At 37.4% G+C, this 17,070-nt stretch overlaps 1 protein-coding gene across 15 annotated transcripts in view; it reads left to right on the top strand.

Annotated features, from left to right (window-relative positions):
• The window catches only part of GTF2I (general transcription factor IIi), a 115,797-nt gene that overhangs the window by 31,298 nt on the left and 67,429 nt on the right, over positions 1-17,070 (top strand). For 12 of the 15 annotated variants that reach the window (XM_036280776.1, XM_036280777.1, XM_036280780.1 and 9 more), the window contains 3 exons: positions 4,618-4,672; positions 5,198-5,241; positions 11,822-11,899. In XM_036280776.1, coding sequence (XP_036136669.1) covers positions 4,618-4,672; positions 5,198-5,241; positions 11,822-11,899 — 177 coding nt within the window. The remainder of the gene's footprint in view (positions 1-4,617; positions 4,673-5,197; positions 5,242-11,821; positions 11,900-17,070) is intronic. The other 3 variants (XM_036280786.1, XM_036280787.1, XM_036280789.1) reach the window with 1 other exon arrangement.

Consider the following 17,070-nt stretch of genomic DNA (forward strand, 5'->3'; position numbering starts at 1 on the left):
TAAGGTTTTGTGTTTGTAATATGTAAGATCATATAATGGATGTACCCTCACTTCCCAGAATTTTGAGGATGATTTAATTTACCTAATGTTTATAGATCAGGAATGGAATTATTAGGCAAAAGATTGGATGGGGAAGGACATACAACTATGTGTAAGCATTAAAGCTTTTTGAGTGCTGGTAGTCTAATGAAAACAATAAAATCCATAAAGTCACTGCAGCAACAACATAAAGTACATGCCACAGGAATGGTACTGTGGAACTTTGTTGGAGGAAGGATTCTTTCAAAGTCCAGGAAGGCTTTCAAGAGAAAGAGGGCATTAAGATGGGCCTTTGAAGCCCTGGCTGGTGTAGCTTAGTTGATTGGGCATCGTCCTGTGCACCAAAAGGTTGCTGGCTAGGTTCACACTTTCACATCCATGTTTCTTTCTTCTTCCTCTTTCTCTCTCTAAAAATCAAAAAACTATTTTTTAAATCCTCATCCAAGGATATATTTTCCATTTATCTTCAGATAGAGCGGGAAAGAGAGAGAGACATCGATGTGAGAGAGACACATCGACTGGTTGCCTCCCTCACGATCCTGACCAGGGCTGGGGATGAACCACAACCGAAGTACATGCTCTTGACCAGAATCAAACCTGTGACTCCACCTGCTGATGCTCTAACTGCTAAGCCAAACTGGCCAGGGCCAATAAACTATTCTTAAAAAAAAAAAATTCAAAAGATAGGTCCTTAAAGAAATGAGGGAGGAGTTCAACAGAATTTTCTTTTAGGAAATTGAGCCGTTCTATTTGAAGGGAAAAGTGACATTGAGAAGATAGGTATGCTTTGGAGCCAGGTTTATATGAGTCTTCTGAAAGTAAATAACCATTATCATTGGCAGTCTCTTAACTAATGTAAGGATGAAAGGACAATAATGTATACACACCCAGACATAGTTTTTTTTGTTTGTTAAATAACCTTTATTTTGTCTTCACCATGCTGAAAAGATTAATTTTTTAGAAGCTTTATTTTGGTATATTTGACATGCCATAAAATTCACCAATTTTAAGTATATAATTCAGTGATATTTTGAAAATGTAAAATGAAAAAACTTAAAAAGAGTTTTACAACCATTGTCACAATCTAATTTTAGAATTTTTTTTATCATCCCCATCTGTTATTTCCTGAATGTTTTATTAATGAAATATACAGTATATGTCCTTTTGAAATTAGCTTTTTTCAGTCAGCATAATTCATTTGAGATTCATCCAGGTTGTTGGTGGGTATATCAGTAATTTTTTTTTTCTTTTTATCATTGATTATTAAGTATTCCATTGTATCAATATATCACCTATTTATCCATTCACCAGTTGATAGACATTTAGATTTTTCCCACTTGGCTATTATTAACAGTAATACTGTGAACATAATTAAACAAGTTTTTATCTGTATGTATACTTTAATTTCTCTTAGAGATATATACCTAGGAGTGAACATGCTGGGTCATAATGTAATTTTCACTTAAGAAATTGACAAACTGTTTTCCAAAGTGACTATACTATTTTATGTTCTTATTAGTATCAGTTGAGGATTCAAGTTTCTCCACATCCCTTTGACCCTTTGAGTTTTGCCATCCTAATGGTATTGAAATGGTATTTTGTTGTGGTTTTGGTTTGTGTATCCCTAAATACTAAAGTTGAGTATCTTTTCATGTGCTTTTTGGCCATTTATGTGTTTTGTTTTGTTTTTATCCTCACCCAAGGACATTTTTGCATTTATTCTCAGATAGAGCGGGAGGAAGAGAGGGAGGAAAAGAGAGAGAAACATCGATGTGAGAGAGACACATCGAGTGGTTGCCTTCCACATGACCCTAACTGGGGCTGGGGACAAACTGCAACCCAGGTACGTGCCCTTAGTGGGAACCGAACCTGGGACTCTCTGGTCTGTAGACCAATGCCGCTGAGCCAAACCGGCCAGGGCATTTATATGTATTCTTTGGAGAAATGTCTATTCAGATTCTTTCCCCATGTTTTAATTGGGTTATTTGTATTTTTATTATTGAGTTGTAAGAGTTTTTTGTATATTCTCCCTACAAATATTTTCTGTTTCTACAAGTTGCCTTTTCACTTGCTTGATTAATGTTCTTTTAAAAAAAATATGGTTTTATTGATTTTTTTTTGAGAGAGAGAGAGATAGAAACTTTGATGTGAGAGAAAAACATCAATTGGCTGCCTCCTGCATGTCCCCTATTGGGGATCAAGCCCGCAACCCAGGCATGTGCTCTGACTGGGAATTGAATGGGGACCTCCAAGGGATGACACTCAATCCACTGAGCCACACTGGCCGGGCTTGATGAACTTTTTTGAGGAGCAAAAGTTTATAAATTTTTATGAAATTCATTTTACTCTTTTACCACTTCTGCTTTTCACATCATTATCTAAGAAATCTGCCTAACCCAAGGTCATAGAGATTTGCTATGTTTCTTCCATTAAGTTTTATAGCTTGAGTTCTTACATTTAGATCTAATTTCAATTTTTAGGTAATTTTGGTATATGGTACATGGTAAGGGCATAAATTCATATTTCGGTTGTGCTAGCATATTTTATTGAAAAGACTATCCTTAACTCCAGAATTGCTTTGGCATATTTGTTGAAAGTTAGTTGACCCCGACTGTTTATTTCTGGGCTTTCTCAATGGTGAGTCATAGTCTATGTGAATCAAGACAGTTGACCTCTGCAGTCTGAATGCTTTTTATTTCTTAATTCTGTTACTTTTGGGCTAGAACATCCAATACAGAATTTCATCCTGTCCTAGATATTAGCTGAAAGGCATTCAGGCTTTCACCATTAAGATGTAACTGTTGTTGTTTTTTTTTGGTATATGTTCTTTTTAAGACTGAGAAAGAAAAGAATTATTTGTTACATTTAAATTAAGATTCAGCCTTTTTGGTGATAAGTATTTTTTTTTTCCTTAAAGTTTTCTAGATTAGCCCTAGTCTGCCATTTGTATTTGGTGAACTCTTTTATTTTAGAAACTTGCTTTGAAGCATTGCGGCCTGGTTATTAATTAAGGAATATTTCTATAGGGTGTTTTATAATGAGTGGTCCAAGTGGATGGGTTTGCCAAAACTTGTGATTGCAGTGGGTTTTTATTTTCAACTTTAAAAAAATTGTTTCCCTTCTTATTTTGAGACTTACCCATGTTGTTTCATGTATTAGTAGTCAAATATCTTTATTGCTGAGTAGTATTCCATTGTATTGATGCACTACAATTTGTTTCCTCATTCATTTGTCCATGAAAATTTGAGTTTCCATGACTTAGCTATTATAAAGAAAGTGCTATGCCCTGGTCGGTGTGGCTCAGTGGATAGAGCGTTGACCCTTGCACCAAAGGGTTGCAGATTTGATTCCCAGTCAAGGGCACATACCTTTGTTGCAGGTTCAATCCCTGGCCCTGGTCGGGGCGTGTGTGGGAGTTAACAATCGATGTGTCTCTCTCACATCGATGTTTCTCTCTGTCTTCCTCCCTACCCCACCCTCACTTCCACTGTCTCTAAAATTCAGTGGAAAAACTAGCCTCAGGTGAGGATTAACAAAAAAAATGGCAAGAAAGTGCTATGAATATTTGAGTGCAAGTCTTCATATGGGCATATATTTTCATTCTCTTTGGTAAGTACATAAAGTTGGAATGGTTAGATCATATGGTAGTTATATATTTAACTTTCTAAGAAACTGCCAGACTTTTTTTACATGATTGTTTCCTTTGCACTAGCAGTGTATGAGGCTACATTTTCATTAGTATTTGGAAGAGTCATCCCCCCCCCTTTTTTTACAAACATAAATTTCACAATGTTAAAGTCTACATTTCATTGGGTTTTAGTATATTTAGAAGATGTACATCTATCACTGCTATAGAAATTCCAAACATTTTCATCACCCTAAAAAGAAATCATGTACCTGTCAGCAGTCCCTGTTTTCCTGTTCTTCAGAGCAAGATCTACTCTCTCTCTTTCTTTTTGTTAATCTTCACCAGAGAATATTTTTTTCCATTGATTTTTAGAGAGAGTGGAAGGGAGGGAGGGAGGGGCAGGGAGAGGGAGAAGGAGGGAGAAACATCGATTTAAAAGAGACACACATCCATTGATTGCCTCCTGCCTGCACCTTGACCTGGGTTGGGGATTGAACCTGCAACCCAAGTATGTACCCTTACCTGGAATCGAACCCACGGCCCTTCCATGTGTGGACCAATGCTCTAACCACAGAGCCACACTGGGCAGGGCCAGATCTACTCTTAATAGAAGTCTTTATCATTTATACATTAGTAGAGGCTTATTCTATAGTAGTAGAGTAATAGTATATTGCTGTATTTGTTCCACTGATAAAAATAAGAACTTTTTCATTTAAGGAAAGGTGCTGTGGGTGAGGGGATAAAAACTGTTATGATTATCATCCCCAATTATCTTTTTTTATGAAGGAGAACAAAAGACACTTTTATAAACTAATGCAATACTCATTCTAGTATGACTCAGAGCTGTGAACTCCCACTTTCCCAGTTCATTCTATATTTAGGAACTTTGCAAATATTTGTCAAATTTGAAGTGTTGGGAGAACCTAAATCTGATTTTTTTATACATATAGGTGGTCGTGTGATGGTAACTGATACTGAAAGGTCAATGCTATCTCCAGGTGGAAGGTAAAACATTTCATTAGTACGAATAAATTTGCACACCTCACCAAGTTTTAGTTTATTGAGATATTAGAATATTAAAAAGGCCTATGTCACATGTCTTGAAGTTTAATATGCAATTGAATCATTTTGAGATCTTGTGAAAATACAGTTTTTGACTTACTATTTTGAATGACAGTAGTACTGGGTGATACGAATGTGATTGTGTGATGATCACATTGTAGATGTAAGGTCTTCTGGTAAAGTGGAATTTGAAAGTTAATTTGCTACTTTACATTAATTTTGTTTAGTACTTAACCCTCCCCCAAAATTAAATTGGAATTACAATATTAAATTCAGTTGACAAGTGATGTTTATGCAAGAAATAAATATGTAAATTTTAGAGTTGAGTTGGTGTTATATTCAGCTTGATCAGGTGAGTGAGTTTATACTGAGGTCCAGTGCATCGGAACGCAGGTCCAGTGCATCGGAACGCTGCGTGAGTGGCCCTCACCAGTGCGTAGCTTCATCAGGGTTTCCTTTTCCTTTCAGTTGTGGCCCCATCAAAGTGAAAACTGAACCCACAGAAGATTCTGGTATGTACTAGTCTTTTAGAATCAGTCATATAATTTAAGTAAGAAAGTCTTTAATAGGTTATATTTTGACTCAATACTTACTGTTTTGAATAGAAGTGGACAAATAGATTTCAGTGGTGACATTGTTTGTTATTGTTAGCTTATGATACGAAACCTCAAAAGATAGTTCGTTTGATAAATGGTAGCTAGAAGGTTGCTGCTAATTACATGTAGACAAAATTAATAGTTTTTCCCCCAATTATACAGGAATAATAGCGTAAAATGTCAGCTAGTTCTGCTGTGCTTTTTACAAAAATTAATGTAATAACTCTCTTAATCTCCTTTTCCCTTTGCATACCCGTTTTCTACTGTCCAAAGAAACAGTTTTTAACCCCCAAATTTTCTTGCTGTTTGATTTAAAAAAAATTTTTTTTTTTATCCTCACCCGAGGACACTTTTTCCATTTTTTTTGTTCGGATAAAGAGGGAGGGAGGGAGGGAGAGAGAGAGACAGAGAGACAGAGAGACAGAGAGAGAAAGAGAAACATCGACGTGAAAAGGACACATCGAGTGGCTGCCATCCCCACAACCCAACCAGGGCCGGGGACAAACTGCAACCGAGGTACATGCCCTTAGCGGGAACCGAACCCGGGTCTCTCCAGAACGCAGGCCGACGCTCCAACTGCTGAGTCAAACTGGCCAGGGCTATTTGATTATTTTTGAATGTTATGTTTACAATGTTACTTCATATTGATTTTTTTGATAGCTTTATTGAGATATAATTTATATGCCACAGAATTTACCCATCTTAAGTGTATAATCAGTGATGTTGAGTAAGTATACAGTTTTGCAGTGTTCACCACAATTCAACTTTAGAACATTTCACATCACCCCAGCTAGAAATCTAGTTCCCATTTTCAGTCACTACCTGTACACTTCTAATTCGGATTTTATAGACATTTAATACAAGTGGAATCAAACAGTACATAATATTTTACATTTTGCTTTTTACTCTGCATCACGTTTTGAGGCTCATCTTCAAAAAATGTTTTAGTGTGTTTGATACCTAAATGTTGTTTCATTGTATGGATATACTACCTTCTTAAAAATCTGTGTACTGCCCTGGCCAGTTTGGCTCAGCGGTTAGAGCATCGGCCTGCGGTCCGGAGAGACCTGGGTTTGGTTTCCGCTAAGGGCACGTACCTCAGTTGCAGTTTGTCCCCGGCCCTGGATGGGTCGTGCGGGTGGCAACCACTCGATGTGTCCCTTTCATGTCGATGTTTCTCTCCCTCCCCCCCTCCCTCCCTCCCTCCCTCCCTCCCCCCCTCCCTCCCTCCCTCCCACTCTATCTGAACAAAATAAATAAATAAATAAAATGGAAAAGTGTCCTCAGGTGAGGATTAAAAAAAAAAATCTATGTACTGTTTGGTAGACATCTTAAGTTGTTTCCACTTTTTGGTTGTTTTGAATACCACTACTATGAACATCCACATATGTGTCTTTGTGTGGAAATGTGTCTTTGTTTCTCATGGGTAGATTCCTAGGAGTGAATTGCTATTTCTGTGGTAATTCTAACTTGAGCTACTGACAAACTATTTTCCCAAATGGCTGCACCATTTCATGTTCTTAGCAGCAGTGTATAAGGGTTTCAGTTTCTCTCTGTCTTTGTCAGTACTTGTTATTATCTGTCTTTTTTTAAAATATATTTTTATTGATTTTAGGAAGGGAGAGAGAAAGAGAGAAACATCAATGTGAGAAAGAAACATTAATCAGCCATCTTCTGCACACCCCCCACTGGGGATCAAGCCCACAACCCGGGCATGTGCCTTGACTGGGAATCAAACTGGGAACTCTCAGTCCATGAGATAATGCTCAATCCACTGAGCCACACTGGCGGGCTTGTCTGCCTTTTTTGATTATAGCTGTCCTAGTGGGTGTTTCTTTCTTTTCTCTTTTTGCTTTTAAAGATTTTTTTTTTTCCTTTATTGATTTTAGAGAGAGAGGAAATGAGAGGAGGAGAAAGATAGAAACATTGAGGAGAGAGAACATCCATTAACTGCCTCATGCATGCCTCCCACTGGGGATCAGGCCCACAACCTGGGCATGTGAAATCGAACCGGCGACCTCTTGGTGCATGGGTTGACATTCAACCACTGAGCCACACTGGCAGACTCTGCTTTTTGCTTTTATTATTTCTTTCTTTCTTTCTTTATATCCTCAACTGAGGACATTTTTGTATTTATCTTCAGATGGAGCAGGAGGTAGGGAAGGGGAGAGAGAGAGCGAGAGAAACATCAATGCGAGAGAGACACATTGACTGGTTGCCACCCACATGACCCCAACTGGGGCCAGGGACAAACTGCAACTGAGGTATGTGCTCCTAGCGGAAACTGAACCCGGCACTTTCTGGTGTTCAGGCTGACGCTCTAACTGCTGAGCCAAACCGGCCAGGGCTCTTTTTGCTTTTAAATAGACACTTTATTTTTAGAGTGGTTTTAGTTTTACAGCAAAATTAGACAGAAAGTGCCCTGGCCAGTTTGGCTCAGCGGTTAGAGCGTCGGCCTGCGGTCCGGAGAGACCCGGGTTCGGTTCCCGCTAAGGGCACGTACTTCGGTTACAGTTTGTCCCCGGCCCTGGTTGGTCGTGCGGGTGGCAGCCACTCGATGTGTCCCTTCACATCGATGTTTCTCTCTCTCTCTCCCTCCCACTCTATCTGTACAAAAAATGGAAAAATATCCTCGGGTGAGGATAAAAAAAAAATTAGAAAGTGCAGAGTGTTTCAATATACTTTCTACCTCCACACATACATAGCCTCCCCTGCTATTAGCATTTCACATTGGAGTGAGACATTTGTTCATATTGATGAACCTACTTTGGCATATCATGATCACCCAAAGTTTATAGTTTACATTAGGGTTCAGTCTTGTGCATTCTGTGGGTTTTGACACATGTATAATGACATGTATCCACTGTTAATAGTAACATACAGAGTAGTTAGTTTCATTGCCCTAAATATTCTCTGTGTTCTGCCTGTTCATCTCTTTCCCTTAGTACCTAGCCCTGACTGATCTTTTTACTATCTCCAGAATGTATATAATTGTGGTTTTAATTGCATTTTCCTAATGATGTAGAATTTTTTTTATGTGCTTATTAGTCATTCTTACATCATCTTTGATTAACTGTCTATTTAAATTATTTGTCCATTTTTAAATTGGGTGGTTTGTTTTCTTGCCTCTTTTTTTAGTTATATGAATTACTTTTTTAAAAAATATGTTTTTTTTGATTTCAGAGAGAAGAAGGGAGTGGGAGAAACATGGATGAGACAGAAACATCCATCGGCTGCCTCCTGCACACCTTATACTGGGAATCGAGCCCAAAACCTGGGCTTGTGTCCTTACCAGAAATTGAACTGGTGACTGCCTGGTGCATGGGACGATCTCTACCAAGTGAGCCACACTGGCCAGGCTGAATTCTTTATATATTCTGGGTATAAGCCTATTTTCAGAAATAAGGTTTTATAAATATATTTTTCTAGTCTGTGGCATTTTTTTATTCATTTTTAAGTGGTTTCTTTTGAAGCCTAAAAGATTTTAAAATTTGGATACAACCCAGTTTTCCTTTTTTTTTTTAATAACTTGTGCATTTGGTGTTATATTAGAAAAACTTTGCCCATCTAAGTCGTAAAGATTTTTATGATAATATTTTCTTCTTGACTTTTATAGTTTTAACTCTTATGTTTAGCTTTAAGACCCATTTTGAGTTAATTTTTATAAGAGTCTAAATTCATCATTTTGGGTATGGGTATATACTGTTGTCCCAACACCATTTATTGAAAAGAACCTTTCTTCATTGGATTGCCTGTGCTTTGTCAAAAATCAGTTGGCCAAATTTCTCTCATTTCTATTCCATTGAACTCTAATGCTTGTTTTTATGTCAGTAATACATTGTATTTCATGTAGTTCTAAAGTTTGGTTTTGTTGCCTATTAACGCAGGGAAAATGAAGATATCATTATTATGCTATTTACTTTTAGTACTTCTTTCCTTTTCCCACCTTTACTATATAGTTAAAATGATTTTTACTGTTCAAGTTCTTTTAGATCTCAGTGTGATCTGGGAAATTTTACTTAACATTTGCTTTCTTGCCATGTTCTATTTGTAGGGCACAAGTGTCTTTTGTTTTTGTATTTTAGTATTTTTTCTTTATTGATTTTAGAGAGAGAGGAAGGGAGAGGGAGAGAGAGAGAAACATTGATGGGAGAGAACATTGATTGGCTGCCTCCTGCATGCCCCCCACTGGGATTGGGCCACAGCCTGGGTGTGTGCCATACTAGCCATGCGGTACAAGTATTTTTGCTTATTTAAAGAGGACACAGCTCTTCCTCACCTGATTAAAATTTTATTGTTATAGTTTTTTTTTTCTTTATTCATTTTTTTCGAGAGAGATAGGAAGGGAGAGAGTGATAGAAACATTGATGAGAGAGAACATTGATTGGCCTCCTCCTGCATGGCCCCCATTGGGGATTTGGCCCATAACCTGGGCATGTGCCCAGACCAGGAATCGAACTGGCGACCTCTTGGTGTATGGGTCCATGCTTAACCACTAAGCCACACCAGTTGGGCTATTAAAATTTTTTATTATCGTGTGATAAAACTCAGAATGAAAGCAACTTCATCTTTAAAAAATAATACATAATTTTTATTATTTTATTTTATTTTTTTGTTAATCCTCACCTGAGGATATTTTTCTGTTGATTTTTAGATAGAGCTGAAGGGGAGGGAGGGAGGATGGGGGGGGGAGAGAAACATTGAAGTGAGAGAGACACATTGACTGGTTGCCTCCGGAACGACCTGGACTGGGGCTCCGAGGGTCAGACCTGCTACCCAGGTATGTGCCCTTGATGCTCTAACTACTGAGCCAAACGAGCCAGGGCAATACTATATAATCCTTAAAAAATCATTATATGTATTTTATAATTAGCTTCTGTGATTAGCAAAGAAAAATGGATATTTACAGTATTTTCTTATTAAAGGAATATTTAAACTGTAACCTGAGCATGGGCTATAGGTAGGGTCTAAACATTTCCATTGGGTAAAATGCAGTTTCATATCATTGCAAAATAATGTTACCTCTGTTTGACCTCTTGCAGAGAATGGGAGCCAGTAGATAATTTTGTTATATCTGAATTCTCACTGTTGGAGAGTCAGTCATTGTGAGGCTTTTACTGTGGTCTAAAATTTGTAAAAAAATAAAATAAGTACGTATCTTTAATGTGGTGAATTTAGAAATACAAGGATGATTTTGTTAGAAAATCTCTTAATTTACTTTCTTATTTTATTGAACTAATTAAAAGTAATATCATCTGGGTAGATGATGAAAAGGCAGCAGAAATTCTTAACATGATTGGTTGGACTATTATATGTAATTGTATATGCCGTCATTATATTTCATAGTTAACTACTGGAAGCACTCCTCGTAAGACAAAGAAGCACATTGTCATCAGTTTTCTTACCAGTGTTCTAGACATAGAAACCAGTACTAATATGAGGTGTAAGTAATTAGAAAGTGGAGGGCACCATTAACTTTTACAGGTTATATTATGTTTATAGAACACAAAGAGAATCAACAAGGCTACTAAAAACAAAACATTTATAATCTGATTTTGTTTCAATAAGTGTTAAAAATTCCAAATATAATAAAAGTTTAGGTTAAAAGCACTTGAAAAAAATACTTAGAATGCTTTTTAAGCAGTGTATTTGGCTAATGAAAAAGCTAAAAATGTAGTATGTTAAAATTTGTCAAAGGAATATGTAAGACAGGGAATGACTATTTGTAAGACAACTGACAAAGGATTGTTGTGTTTGATTTACAAAGAGCTAATCCAAAATATAAAAGGAAGGGGGAGAGAGTGAGAGAAACATCAATGTGAGAGAGACATATCCATTGGTTGCCTCCTGCATGCACCCTAACTGGGGCCAAGATCTAACCTGCAACCCAGGTACATGCTCTTCATTGGAAATCCAACCCCATGACCCTTTGGTGCTCAGGGCCCACATGCTAACCACGCAGGCACACTGTCCAAGGCAGTAAAAATATTTTTAATAGTGAATGAATATAGTTTGATTGACTTCCTTTTTTAAAAAATTTTTTAGAGAGAGAGGAAGGGAGAGATAGAAACATTCACGTGAGAGAGAAACATTGATTGACTGTCTCCAGCACACCCCCCTACCGGGATTGAGCAGAAATCTGGGCATGTGCCCTGACCGGGAATTGAACTGGGACCTCTCAATTCATAGGACGACGCTCAAGTCACTGAGCCACACTGGCCGGGCATGATTAACTTTCTTTAAATACAAAGAGTAGAACTTCCAGAGGGAAAAAATTAGCCATAAATAATCCCAGAATATTAATAGTGCTTAAAACTTTGTCTAGGTTGGGTTTTAGGTGAATTTGACTCCCTGTTATCTAGAATACTTTTGTCCTTTCAAAGTCATTAAAATATATATGCATTACACTGCATTATTAGGAGGGCAGAAGAGATTTCCCTTACCATTTTACTGAGTGCCCTGAAGTATAATTATATAATTGTATTTGCTTTTACAGGTATTTCCTTGGAAATGGCAGCTGTGACAGTAAAGGAAGAATCAGAAGATCCCGATTACTATCAATATAACATTCAAGGTAATACTATCTAATACGGTCTTTCTTTCTAAAAGTTATCAGTGGTAAAAATTTAAATTTATCAATTACCTGAGTTCTTTAAATACTTCTTATTTATTGTTTCTTGATTGGCATATGTACTTATAATTTATCAGTAGAATAAAATAGATTTTAACGATTGAGCAATGCAATAAACTTAAACAATTACAGGGAAATTGTAAAATAGCCATTAACATTCTTAAAAGGGCAAGCGAAAGTGGCACAGTTTAGAATTTAATTCCAGTTTCTAATGTTATTTGCAAGGGCACTAAGGTCTCCTGAAACTCTAATAGCTCTACTCGTACAACAAAAATAACTATAAACATTATCATTATCTTAAAAATCTATAAAAGGTAAGCCATGAATAAATTTTAGCTATTTTTTGTTTTGTTACATATCTTTTTGCTTGACTATGAGGAAGATATTAAAGGTCATAATTTCACAGTGTAGTTCACTTTTATGCATCAATGGATTTTAGTTTAGATTAATGTTTTCTAGATTAATAGTAAGTTTAACTTACAGATGCATAAAGTACATCAAAACATTTAAAGGGCAAAATCTGATTAGTTTTTTTGTATATGTCTATCAAACTATTTTTACTGCAATCAAGATAATGAAATGACCCTAACCTCCAAGTTTCCTTATATCCCTTTGTCATTCACTGCCCCCCCACCAATCACGGATCTATTTTCTATCATTTTAGATTAGTTTTCAATTTTAGAAATTTATGTAAATGGAATCATCATCAAGTATGTACTGTTTTATGGGTGGGTGCTGTGAAAGACTTCATTCCACATAATTGTTTTGAAATTCATCTATGGATTTGCATGTATCAATAGCTAATTCCATTTTATTTCTAAGTATTATTCCATTGTTTGCTTATGTGGCAATTTGTTTATCCCTTTGTCTATTGATGGGCATTTGGTTGTTTACAGTTCAGGGCTATTTAAAAAAAAAAGCTACTGTCAATGTTTGTGTATATATTCTTGTGTGGAAATATGCCTTCATTTCTCTTGAGTATAGTCCTAGAAGTGCAATAGCATGGACATATGGTAGGTATTCAACTTTTCAAGAAACTGCCAAACTGCTTTGCACTGTGCATGTACTATTTTACATTTCCTTAGCAGTGTATATGATAGTTCTAGTTGCTCCACATCCCTGTCAACACTTATGTGGTCAGTCTTACTCTTTTTAGCCATTTTAGTGACCGTCTCATGACACCTCATTTAAAGGACATTTCTTTATTGATTTTAGATAGAGAGAGATAGAAACATTGATGAGAGAGAACATTGATTGGCCACCTCCTGCATGCCCTCCACTGGGGATTGGGCCCACAACCTGGGCATGTGCTCTGACTGGGAATTGAACTGGCAACCTATTGGTGCCATGGGTCGACGCTCAACCACTGAGCCACACTGGCCGGTCCCTTATTTTAATTTTAATATTTATTTACTTAATAGGTTTAGTTGATTTAAAAAGATAAGCCTTGCCTGGCTGGTGTGGCTTAGTGAGTTGAGCATTGTTCATGGACTGAGAGGTCCTGGTTCGTACCCGGTCAGGGCACATGCCAGGGTTGCGGGCTCCATCCCCAATGGGGGCCATGCGGGAGGCAGCCGATTGATGTTTCTCTCTCACATCAGTGTTTCTATCTCTCTCTCCCTTCCTCTCTCTCTAAAAAAATCAAAAACATTTTTAAAAATTTTATTCTGGTTTATAATCATGTGAATAAATACCTGATACATATTAATGCATTTCATAATGGATTTTATCTGTCAGTTTTGAACCTTTTATTGCTTGTGACATTAGAAATTGCATGGCGAAAAGGTTGAGATAGTTCTGAGGATTTTTAATTAAAAAGTTAAAATTTTGGAAAATATTTATCCTTTATAACAGCTAGTACCTTAATAACATGCATAAATATAATAAATATTGTTTTTCTTTTTCTTTTTTTTTTTTAATCCTCACCCGAGGACATTTTTCCTTTTTTTGCACAGATAGAGTGGGAGGGAGAGCGAGGAAGAGAGAGAGAGAGAGGGAAACATCGACGTGAAAGGGACACATCGAGTGGCTGCCACCCGCATGACCAACCAGGGCCGGGGACAAACTGCAACCGAGGTACATGCCCTTAGCGGGAACCGAACCCGGTCTCTCCAGACCGCAGGCGGATGCTCTAACCGCTGAGCCAAACCGGCCAGGGCTTGTTTTTCTTTTTAAACTACTGAGCCAAACTGGCTTGGGCTGTATATTTTTCTTAATTGAATTTTGACAATTCTTTGTATATTCTGAGTAAAAGTCATTTGTGGTGTGATTTGCAAATAGTTTAATTTGATGAAGTCAAAGGTATGTGTTTTTTTCCCCTTGTATGGATTTTACTTAAGTATCATAGCTAAGAAATCTTGGCCTGACTCAGTGTCACAGAGATTTTCTTCTGTGTTTCATAAATATTTTTATGTTTAAGTCTGTAATCATTTTAGACCTAGGTTTTATATAGTGTGCAAGATATTGAGCTGGAACTTATGCATATGAATATCTAGTTTTTCCAGCGTTATGTTAATAATTAAAAAGACTGTCCTTTTTCTGTTGCATTACCTTTATTCTTGAGTATATTCTGTTACATTGATCTGTGTCTATCTTTTTACCAAAATTACGTTGAGTAAAGTAATTTTATAGTAAGTTTGAAGTCAGATTGTGGGAATTCATCAAAATTGTTCTTTTTAAAAATTATTTTGCCTATCTTAGCTCCTTATCTTTTCATAAAAATTTTAAAAATTAGCTTGTTGACTAGTTTAAAAGTCCCTTGGGGATTTTAGTGATGATTGTACTGAATCCATAGACTAACTTGGGTTGAATATTTTAATATGGACTCTCATGATTTATAAGCATGGCATATATGTCTTATCACTTAAGCTCTTCCTTGGTTTCTTTCATCATTGCTTTGTTTTCAATATAGAAATCTTATGCATACTTTGTAAGATATATTTAAGTAGTTAATGTTTTTTGGTGTTGTCATAAGTGTTACTGTACTTTTACACTTCTGGTTCTAATTGTTTATTGCTAATATATAGAACTGCAATAGATTTTTATGTCTTGACCTTATATCTTGTGACCTAGTTAAAATTCACTTATTAGTTCTGGCAACTTTTTGGTAAAATCTTTGGGATTTTCTAAGTAAACATTGGTTTTTTCCTTTTTTCCTTTTCTTTTTCTTGTGTTAATTGTATTGGCTGGGATCATCTAGTGGTATATTGAACTGGAGTAGTGAGCGCAGACACCCCTACCTTGTTCACAGTTTTAGGAGGAAATCTTTCAGTATGGTAGCTGTGGATATTTTTTGTTGTTGTTAATGCCCTGCTTCAGTTTGAGGAAGTTCCCTTGTGTCAGTTTGTGAATCATTTTTATGGTGATTGGGTGTTCTTGAAAAGTTTTTATTGCATCTATTGAGGTGATTACATGGTTTTTCTTGTTTAGAATGTTCAAATGGTAATTGACATTAATTTTCAAATGTTGAGTCAGCCAGGTATATCTGGAATAATAAACCCTACTCTGTTAATTTTTAAATTTCTTTTAATAGGCCTGGCTGGTGTGGCTAAGTGACTGAGCATTGACCTATATGCACCAAGTGGTCACTGGTTTGATTCCTGGTCAGGACACATGCCTGGGTTGCAGGCTTGATCCCCCAATAGGGTGCATGCAGGAAGCAGCCAATTGGTGTTGATCAGTGTTTTTCTCATTGATGTTTCAATCTCTCCCTCTCCCTTCCCCTCTCTAAAGAATAAATAAAAACATTAAAAAAATTTTTAATTTCTTTTGTTATAGGACTGTTTGGTTTATGTATTTCTTCTTGATTGATGTGACAAATTGTATCATTTAAGGAATTTGTCTACTTTGTCTTAAGTTGTTTTTTTTTAATCCTCACCTGAGGACATTTTTCCATCTTTTGTTCAGATAGATTGGGAGGGGAAGAGAGAGAGAGACGGAGAGAGAGAGAAACATTGAAACATCGATGTGAAAGGGTCACATCGAGTGGCTGCCTCCGGCACCAGCCAACCAGGGCCGGGGACAGATTGCAACTGAGGTACGTGCCCTTAGCGGGAACCAAACCTGGGTCTCTCTGGTCCGCAGGCCAACGCTCTAACCGCTGAGCCAAACCGGCCAGGGCAAGTTTTCTTTTTTTTTTAAATCCTCAACCGAGGATATTTTTCCATTGATTTTTTTTTTTTTTTTTAGATAGAGTGGGAGAGAGAGAGACAGAGAGAAACATTGATGTAAGAGAGACACATTGATTGGTTACTTCCCACAGGACCCCAACCTCAGCTAGGGATCCATCCTGCAACCAAGGGCGACACTGTAACTGCTGAGTCAAACTAGGCAGGGCAGTTTTTTATTTTATTTTAATGTTTGTAAGGTTTATTGTGATCTCTCATTTCCAGTTTTGTAATTTGCCTTACCTTTTTTTTTTTCTTGGTTGACCTAGCTCAGGTTCGTCAAGCTTGGCAATATTGATATTTAGGTCAAACAGTTCATTGCTATGGATATCTGTTGTATGCTCTGTGTTGTAGGATGTTTAAGTAGCCTCTGGGACCTCTAGCCACCAGATATCTATCAGTAGTGTTTTCCTAGTTGTGACAATTGAGAAGGTCTCGAGACATTGCTATGTCCCCTGGGAAACAGTATTACTCCCAGTAGAGACCAGGTTCAGCTCTATAATTTTTTCCAAAAAACTTTTTTTTTTTTTTTTTTTATCCTCACCCGAGGATATTTTTCCATTTTTTGTACAGATAGAGTGGGAGGGAGAGAGAGGAAGGGAGAGAGAGAGAGAAACATCGACATGAAGGGACACATCGAGTGGCTGCCACCCACACGACCGACCAGGGCCGGGGACAAACTGCAACCGAAGTACGCGCCCTTAGCGGGAACCGAACCCGGGTCTCTCCGGACCGCAGGCGGACGCTCTAACCGCTGAGCCAAACTGGCCAGGGCCCAAAAAACTTTTTCCTCACCCTGGCCGGTTTGGCTCGGCAGTTGGAGCGTCGGCCTGTGGTCCAGAGAGACCTGGGTTCGGTTTCCGCTAGGGGCATGTGCCTCAGTTGCAGTTTGTCCCTGGCCCTGGTTGGGTTGTGAGGGGAGCGACCACTTGATGTGTCCCCCTTGCA

The sequence above is a fragment of the Molossus molossus genome, unplaced genomic scaffold, assembly GCF_014108415.1.
Source record: "Molossus molossus isolate mMolMol1 unplaced genomic scaffold, mMolMol1.p scaffold_m16_p_3, whole genome shotgun sequence".
Taxonomy (NCBI): Eukaryota; Metazoa; Chordata; class Mammalia; order Chiroptera; family Molossidae; genus Molossus; species Molossus molossus.